A 9,908-nucleotide genomic window follows, 5' to 3' on the forward strand; every position below is an offset into this window, starting at 1 on the left:
GATAAAACTCTGACATGTCAACCTAAAAAAGACAGAAGACAAACGTGTTTTTATTTTTTTAATGTTCATCTCCATCGAAATCCCTAAAGGTCCTAGAATCCAATGACAGCAGAACCTTTAGGAATCAACACGTGCAAACTACAAGCATCTCTCTATCCATCGATCCCTATGTGATAAGGTAAAGGTAGAAAAGAGAAGATATGTGAGAGGTAACAGTGTCCTAGTTCCCCCTACATTGAGCAGGTACTATTTTTAGAAAGCACAAAGATAAGGGGGAAAAGAAACCCCTAGAGTCGACAGAAGCAGTTTTATGTTCCGGACAATTTACACCCTCCTTATGCTACGATGACCTTTCTGCCTTCACCGTTCACTCATCCCAGCCCCCCCTCATGCCCTCTGCACCTCAATGTCCTCCCTCTGTCCTCTTGTCCTTTCGCCTGTGTCCTTACCTTTCTTAATTCCCTCTCTTGGCCTCTCCCTCCTCCATTTGTATCTGTTCCCCTCTTTCCCATATTCACGTTTGCTCTTTCAGGCTCCAATATGTCCCCTGCTTCTCCTCTTCCGTCACCAAAAGCTGCCACATTCAATGCATACATTCCCCTTGAACTTTCCTCAATAGAAATAAAGTGAGAGCTACTGAAAATGTAAAATTGTGTATAAGATTTCTGTGATATAAAGATAACTTTTTGTGGGCCCCTTTTTAACCATGTTATGCAAGAATGTGTGATTTGTGTTCTCAAATATGAAACCACCTCACTTTCCTCCCCTAATGCCATCAACATTATTCCACTGCACTCGTGTTCTTACTTTGTGGGCACATGCATGCATTTATAAAGTCAATTAATTTAGTGTGCTGATAGTCCACATTTTATCTTTGTAATTTAGGACTTTCTGCCCCCTTCTCTCTATCCCTTCCCATCTGGCAAATCTTTAGTCTAACCCAACACACAGACCAGCTGTGCCATGGAGAGCTGCTATTGACAGTGTGTGTGTGTGTGTGTGTGTGTGTGTGTGTGTGTGTGTGTGTGTGTGTGTGTGTGTGTGTGTGTGTGTGTGTGTGTGTGTGTGTGTGTGTGTGTGTGTGTGTGTAATCCACCAGCCCATCTGGCTAACTGCTTGTGGAGGCATTCATCGGGCAAGTGACACAGAGTGTGAAAGTGTGTCATAGACAGAAAATTACAATATGCTTTTCATCTGAAATGCACTCTAAAAGACAAAACACTGCACTAATTATTATGTCTAGTTTAGTTCTTAAAGTTAAACTAATCTGCTTTACATTAATCTCTTTACAATACAAACTGTTTCCTTGAGATAGTGCTCTGATCTCCATTCTCCCACCACATTTAATTTTGAAAAGATTCCTACAATTTACATTTTACTTGCATTAGTGGAATTATTGGAAGATTTTTTTCTGTTGAAAAATAAACGATTGATACGAGTTTGAATCAAACATTAAGATTACTTTTGTTTGTGTACATTTGCTCATAAATTTACTTTGAATGCAAGAACTTGACACATCTTAGATAAGATAAGCAACAGTTATGCTTAGGCCATTTCATACTGTGTTGTGCTGCCACCCAGTGGAAAACTTCAATCATTGCACAACATATATAATGCAATGTAGTAAATATGGTTTTCCTAATATCTGTATATAAATTGAAGTCTCCTACATATATAACACATGATACTTAAACCAACTGCAGCACAAGCTTTAAAAAATGGAATCAACACATTAGTCCCTGTATTGTTGTTTCCAGTCTTTTATTCTGTACTGTTACTTTAAGGAAATGTTACTCAAATAGACCTACACAAAAAAAAGGTCCAGCAACTATTACCGACTTATATAAAAATAATAATACATTGCTAAATTAACGTTAACATTATAGTCGAAGCCCTTCATACCACAGGGTAACATCCATGCAAGTACTCACTTATGAATGTATTTCTGTGAGTCTGAAGCTCGACCAACAACCAATCACATGAATCTCCCGCCCCTGACACACAAGCAGCGGTTTGATTGGCTAGAGCTTGTACTGGCATATGATTTGATTGGCTGACGCTTCCACCGAAAACTTCAGAGTAGTGTGGACGGCCCGTCAACACTACAGCTTCAAAACGGTTCCAACGCGTCTGCCCATTCACTTTGAATGGGGTGACGTCACGTTGCCCTCGCTTTTCGCCGAACTGAATTGTGGGTAGCAGAGCGGAGCTTTCCTGGCGTCGGCCCGTCTACACTACAGGCATCGAAAAATGCTTTCAACGCTTCGCCCATTCACTTGAATAGGGTGACGTAGAATATTTTTAATCTTCGCCGAACTGCATTGTGGGGAGCATGGCATGGCTTGGCAAGCATCACGAGCATCAAAAGTTGAACAATGTTCAACTTTTGAGGCTCGATGCTTGGCATCAGCCAATCAAATCCCGTTTATGCAAATCCCGCCAGTGCAAGCGCAGCCAATCAAACCGCGTGCAAGCTGGGAGAGCCAGACCGCAGTTAATTTCCTCATATTCCAAACGAGATATTACGGTAGCAAATCACCCGGTTCTTTACGACCAGAACTATTTACCGGGATACAAACCGGAGGAACCAGGCATGGAGGGAGGTGGCAGAGACAGTGGGTGAAACTGGTAGGTTTTTTCGCCTGTTTGGAGAGTTTATATCCAGTTTACTTCGTTTTAACATTGCTATTGCTTTGTATGTCGGGGGCGGGAGATTCATGTGATTGGTTGTTGGTCGCGTTGCTCGCAAAAAATCGACAAGCTTCAGACACGCCCACCACCAAGATTTTCAAGATTTTTTCAAGCTGTGNTTTTGAAGCTGTAGTGTTATGCACGCGGTTTGATTGGCTAGCACACTGAGCGCTTGAACTGTCAGATTTGCATAAACGGGATTTGATTGGCTGACGCTGGCTACTCCGGCGTCTCCGGCTTCAGAAGTTGAACATTGTTCAACTTTTGATGCCGATAGATGCTCGTGATGCTTGCAAAGCCATGCCATGCTCCCCACAATGCAGTTCGGCGAAGATTACAAATCTTCTACGTCACCCCATTCAAGTGAATGGGCGAAGCGTTTTAAAGCATTTTTCGATGCCTGTAGTGTAGACGGGCCGGGAGGATCCACCATGATGTTAGCATTTAGCATGTTAGCTGGACCCAGCACACCTGTCGGTAATTGGGTGGGTGTGGTTGGGGTTGATTACAGTATCTTGATTACACTGAGGTGCTCCCTGGGTGGTGGTTTGTTATAGATAGGCAACATTTGTATTAATTAAGCTTACAACGTCTCCCAAAATCTAAACCATAATGAAGTCATCGTTATTTTTAAATTGAATTGCTATGCATTGTTGTACATCTAACTAACTTCTAGCCCCACCTCTACCCCCTTGACACTCCTGCCAGTACATATCTGGAGTGCTGCTCTCCTGCGGACATTACACTAGTTTTTTTCTTCCATTCTCACAGTTTTTCATTACTTTTTTTATGTAGGCCTAGTCTTGTTAGGGATGTGATGGGGGAAAAAACGCAGTAGACTGGAACAATTGACCACAGGGGACTGACACATATCTGATTCTTTGATCTTGGTTTATCTCAAGGGAAAGCTTGAAGCTAAATTAACCACTATACTATCACAAACCACCCAAATCTCCACTAATCTGTCAGTGGTTGATTTACATTGTGGGTAAATTAGGAGACACATTTTGATTCAGAATAATGCATGAAATACTAAAATCATATTCTTGCTTTTGCACATCAATTTTGATCCTCTTCATTTAGCTAAAAATTATATATTGAGTCCGACCCTATTTTATGAGTTGAATGCTAAATTGGTGGAGTATTTTCAATAAGTTAACTTGTTGGCTGGATAGCTCATCTGTTCAGGCTTTCTCTAAAAGAAAACGTAACTTGGTCATCCAAGATTGTGTAATGTTGTACAGTTGTTGTATATGATTTTGCTACATTATGTGGTAATTATATACAAATGTATCTGTATTAGTTATCTGGAAATAAAGTCGACCATCCCTCTGAACACCATCAAGTTCCTCACTGATACTGTGTCACTGAGGGCATTGCAGCCCCGTCCTTTCTTTATGCCCGTGGCTGTCTGGCTTATTATTATGGTCTGTCTGGGAAGCTGCCTTGCTGGTGGTCTCTAAGTGAACTTGATACTGAAATCAGCAGCCGGCTGTGATGTGTGGGGCATCAAGGGGCCTTTGCGGAGCTAGTCTGGAGCTCAGCCAGTCACTTAACACTTGTCAACAGTTCTAATGAAAATGGCCTTTTAGTTGGTGGCCTCTTTTTCATTATCAGGGTCAGAGGTCGTCACTCAAGGCTGGCTGTCTGTCGTGTGAATGAGCAGACAGATGAGGAAGAGAGCTGAGGAAGGGGGTTAGAGAAGGGGATAAAAGGGCAGAGGGGGAAGGGGAAAAACATTAACTTGCTATTTGGTTCCTTATGTTCTGTTTCCTAAATGCCACGCTGAGCCAGGTGGATAATTTTGTATCAGACCGCTCTAGTTGATTCTCCCCTCACCTTGTGTTTGTTTGCAACTTTATTCTCATGTATGATGGACTTTTTCAATGTTATAATCTCTTTCCCACCAGGATCCAGCCACAAGATACACCACAAACAGTTATGTTGTCTTTTAGTGATAATTAAAGCATCAAGCTAAATGCTAACTTAACGGAATACACTCCATAAATTGTACTTGACCTTTACTCTCCTTCCATTCCTCTCACTTTTTAATATAAAGTCTCTTTAACACAGATGTGGCTAACTGTGTGAGTGAGAGAGAATCAGCCGACATCCCTCTCCTCTCCTCCTCCTCCTCCTCCTCCTCCTGTTCCCCTTCACCCCGGCCTCTTGCACATGAAAGGGGCCGCGCAAGGCGAATAGATGGCCGGTGGGGTGTGTGCTATGCAAGGGCCCCAGACCCAGACACAACACAACACACAGCTCTGCGGGCCACCACAGCTGGGCTGGAATGTGACCTGCTTCAGACTCGGCCCTGTGTGTGTGAAATACAAGTGGAAGGAGGAGGACATGGATGAGGGGATGCACTGCAGGCATGAACCTTTTGATAAGTTGTTAGCATGAATATTTGGCCTTAAACACAGGGAACAGAACAACATCACAAGGCACAGACATCTGTATTTTCTAAATCATCTTTATTTGTTTTGCCATCATATTCCATACCAAATAATGGACACTAATATATCATAGATAACATAAAATGTGTCTGCTCTCTGTGTAATTAGACTCACAGAGAGACTTTGTCTATATATATATATATATATATATATTTATATCAAAAGCCCTATAAGGAATAAATCAAGATAAATAAATACAAAGTACAGAAGTCCACATATATATTCTGTATTGTAAATAAAAACTTATCAAAACAGACTCCACAAAATGTGGAATCCAAGAGCTTATTTGATTCTGGTAGATAAACTGAGGCTTCGCATTGCATTATTGTGAGCTCAAGTGCTCCGGACAGATGTTACACAATGTCCATGTTGGGATAGCCCACGAAAACATAAAGCACTTACCAGTGATAATAAAAAAATACCCAACAATGAACGTTATTATTGTATTTCAAATAGCATTTGAGAGGAAAGCTATAATGAAGTTATATTCAAAGGCTGCAAAGATAACAAATACTTTGTACAGGGTATATGTTTGTGACTAATACTATTTCTACCTGTCCTCATCAGACAGTGTGCCCTATGTGCGACATCAAAACTGTCTAAGCTTAATTCTAATAGGAAAATAGCTTTTAAGACAGTTTTGACTCAGCACCTGAATAAAAACTAACAAAAAGGATCAGTGAGTGATTTTCTGAGATCTGTCAATCAATATTGATCAAAGTAGGAAAAGAAGAAACATCTAGAACAGGCAACAAAACGTTACAGATAAGTTTTACGTTTACTGGCAGTCGATCAGACTGGTGAGGTCACAGCTTGTAATAATCAGAAAACAAAACTGTTTAACAGTGATTGAGACTTAGAAGACTACTGGACAGCAGAGAAATCTTTAATAAAATCACAGGTTTTCTTATGGATAACCTCACGAAGCTTCCTGATTCTACGAGTGCTGGAGGAACCTACAAAGCTGTCGGGCTGCAGGACGGCCATCCCGTTCTGAACATCCCCCATGAAGAGGAGCTGCCCGTCGGCTGTCGTGATATTGGGGCAGGGGCAGTTCCAGTCCATGTTCAGTAGAGTCACCTCCAGCGGCTCTTTGCCAAAGAACCTCAGACCCATCTTCTCATCTTTCAAGATCTCCACCACTGTCACCAAAGCGTGTCCTGACTCTTGCTCCTCCGTCAGCTCGGTCACACGCCCCAGGATCACAAAGTCAGCCTTGCAGAAGCTGGTGACCATCTTTGCTCGGGGTTTACATATCTTGCAGTTGTGGTTCTTCGGAAAGGGACACATCTCTTCGCAGGCTTCTTTAGACTCAAAGTTGTTCTCGTTGCCACCGCAGCCTCCGTACACAAAGGACTGGCACTTTTTGAGCCCACTGCTGTAAGCCCAGCGAGGCTCGTAGGCCTTGCACGGCCCTTGAAGGCTCGGTAGGCTGCAGGGGGCTGAAAGCTCTCCTCCACATGACAGCATGCACGCGCCGTAGGTGTCGAAATGGTTACGGTTTTTATTGCACTGACTGTAGGTGAAGGTGAAGCAATTGTTCCTCTTTGGTTCGTAGTACCAGCTCATGCTCGCTTCTCCACAGTCGTCTGTGTCGGGTCTCTTAAGACACTCTTCAGCTGGAAATGGCAGGTTTGTAATATTCCCTTCTGCCTTCTTGCCTTTTGCCTCCTTCCTGATCACTACCAAAGGAAAGTGTACTGATACACTTCCCCCAACGTTTTTGGCTGTACATGTATAGATGCCGGCATCCTGAAGTTGCGCGTTGTATATGACAAGCTGGCCAATGTTAGTGACCACCACGTTCCCTCGGACATGGTTCGGTTTCATCACGGTGTTCTCTCTGCCCTTCAGTTGTTTCTCCCAGGTGATTTTTGGATGTGGCTTCCCAGAGACCTCACACAGGAAGCTGGCTGTCTCACCCACAAAAACAGCCTGTTGGGTGGGGCCGCTGTGTATGGTGGGGAGCTGGATGTCAGCTGGGAGGGTGGTCTGGAGGGCAGTGGTTGGATGTATGGTTGTCTCTGCTGGGATTGGACTGGTGTTTGGCCATGTCAGATGGTATCTGTAGGTAGGTTTGATAAGAAAGGAATTAATCAGAGCAAGACAATGTAAAAGATTCTTCTTTGAAAGGGCTAAATACAACATTCAGAGCACGTTTGCGGTGCTAGCAGCTAATGTTGTTACCAGAGCGGAAAGTGCTAACATAGACAAAAGCCTGACAGAGCTAACATAACAGGGTTAATCTTGGGGGGAGTTTGAGGTTTGTTGGAGGCATTATTCTTGCGCAACAATGACATCCAGCCACTGTGGGGCGGGAGGCGTTATCAGCTGTTACTACCATACGAGCGCATTATAAAGCAATGGCCATTTGCAATTCAGTGAGCAACACACAAAAGGACTGTCATGGACTAACACGGCAGGCACAACTACCAAAATAAAAAGCTTGGATAACAACACGCAGAACCCGACTTCGCTGCTGAGGACGCCGTTACTCAACCATATCTTTACTTTAAATAGTTGTTGCTGTTATATAATATGTTCTTAATGTTGTATTTAACACCTTTATTTACAATTACACACAGAATATCTTTCTATGAGTTTTTCTAATTTAATTTTGAAAACTAATCAAAGATAACTTTACCTCATTACACCAAAAACTAAATAGTAGATATGTAAAATACTTAACATGTTACCTGCAGGTGACCTCAGAGATAGAGATACCCTTGGAACAGGCCTCTGCATCCATGTAGCACTTGTTATAGTACGTCATGCCGTCAGAGGCGCATGTGAAGTGGGGTTCTCTCTCACAGCGGTCCCGGCACTTACAAACAGGCTGGCTATCCCAGATGTCGCACTCGGACCCTTGCTGAGAGCACATGAACTTGTCGCAGGTGGCGCCCTCTGGCATTCCTATGAGGCCCTTGTTCCCCTTGACGTCTATATAGCGTGATGCCACACAGCTTTTGTTACCACATACATTAGGGCAGCACTTCTCAAATGTCTCACAGTCCTAAAATTGGAAAAGAAGCACAGCTTTTGTATTACTGTTTTTATTTATTTTTTCAGTAAAATGTAATTATGCATAAAAGATAAAAATAGTTCAATTGTTGGTCTTTCTTGACAAAATGTTACTTGCAGATTATGCCTATATGTTTTCTGCGTTCATGACAGAATTAATAAATAAATAAACGTGTTTAAGTGTCTAACATTACTTAACCATAAGTTTTACTTTGTTGAATCCTGTTTCTGCTTTACTTTTTATCCCTCATGCAGCAACTCATGCACAAGTGAAAAGGAAAATATTTTGGGTGGATTTAATGATCTAGCTGTTTGACATTCAGGTTTTTTTTTCCATCATACCCTTTGTCTAGACTCTAAGCCCTGTCTTCTACACATTTCACTTTTCACGTGCAGCACTCACCTGGTCAAATTCGCACTCGCGCATGCAGGTGCTCATCGCATCCACCCACAGGTTGGGGTTCAGTTCATTCGGGCACAGACCTCCGTGAGAGTACACCACTTTTGACACAGACATGGGCATTGGCATTGCTCTCACGCGGCAGCTGTCCATAAAAAGGAGTAAAGCATAAAAGTGTCCCAGCAGAAACCAAATCCATCGGGGAAACAGCATCCACCACATATCCGACGCGTAACAGAATGGACGCTAAAAATCGTGAAAATGCAAGTTTCTAATGTTGGAAAAAACTCTTTTAAATTATCTTCAAACTTCACTGAAATCCACGAATCAGAAACGGAACAAAAGCAGAGAAACTACCGGAGCGTGCAGGACCGGTCTCGATGTAGAGAGCTCTCCAGGTTTGTCGCTCCACGTTTAATAGCAGCGAGAGATCAGGGCTGCGGTGAGGAAACCCTCTTAAATTCTAACTACATGAATTACAGTGACCTGTCTAGTCGGACAGCGAATCCCAGCTGAGTTACAGTTATGATCAACGTAATAAAAAAAAAGGAAAAGCCCAGTCTGCAGGCGCTGTTTCATAAAGGACTGGCGAGACACCTGTGCGTAAAGGCGCTGCCTTAACCCTTAGCTTGCAGTGAAGTCCCAGACTTAGCAATTAAATAATAACATTTTTTCATTCAATTATCGCACACGTGCACACTGTATCTTCATGCCTCATATGAATATAAATGCTCCTGATTATTTATTTAAAAAAATGCTATTTTGTGGTAACATAAATCAATGAATAATTTATATTAGCTTACAATTAAATGTTTGCTTATAGTTATTGTTGGGTAGTATTTTATATTACAAGATGCTTTGTTTGTTCCAAAAAAACAACAACATCTTCCGTCTGTAAAATCTCTCCCCTTCAGCAGAACAAAATAAGTCCAGGAGATGGCACCAAACTCAGTGTTCCCTAGACTTTTGAAGATCATGTTGTGGTTTAACTTCTGCACATATTGAAGTGTAGATGTGGTTACAATATGTATTCATATATACACTGAACAAAAATATAAACGCAACACTTTTGTTTTTGCTCCCATTTTTCATGAGATGAACTCAAAGATCTAAAACATTTTCTATATACACAAAATAACCATTTCTCTCAAATATTGTTCACAAATCTGAAAAAATCTGTGATAGTGAGCACTTCTCCTTTGCCGAGATAATCCATCCCACCTCACAGGTGTGGCATATCAAGATGCTGATTAGACAGCATGATTATTGCACAGGTGTGCCTTAGGCTGGCCACAATAAAAGGCCACTCTGAAACGTGCATTTTTGCTTTATTGGGGGGG

At 42.2% G+C, this 9,908-nt stretch overlaps 1 protein-coding gene across 1 annotated transcript; it reads right to left on the minus strand.

The window, feature by feature from the left end:
• Positions 1–5,168: 5,168 nt before the first annotated feature.
• wfikkn2a (info WAP, follistatin/kazal, immunoglobulin, kunitz and netrin domain containing 2a) lies at positions 5,169–9,092 on the minus strand. The gene is made up of 3 exons (XM_010780853.1): positions 8,572–9,092; positions 7,844–8,160; positions 5,169–7,212 (listed from the first exon to the last, which is right to left on the minus strand). The coding sequence occupies exons 1-3, from the start codon at positions 8,788–8,790 to the stop codon at positions 6,012–6,014; spliced, it is 1,737 nt and encodes a 578-aa protein (XP_010779155.1). The 5' UTR covers positions 8,791–9,092; the 3' UTR covers positions 5,169–6,011.
• Positions 9,093–9,908: the final 816 nt, after the last annotated feature.

Source organism: Notothenia coriiceps, unplaced genomic scaffold, assembly GCF_000735185.1.
Source record: "Notothenia coriiceps isolate Sejong01 unplaced genomic scaffold, NC01 NC01_scaffold00022212, whole genome shotgun sequence".
Classification (NCBI taxonomy): Eukaryota; Metazoa; Chordata; class Actinopteri; order Perciformes; family Nototheniidae; genus Notothenia; species Notothenia coriiceps.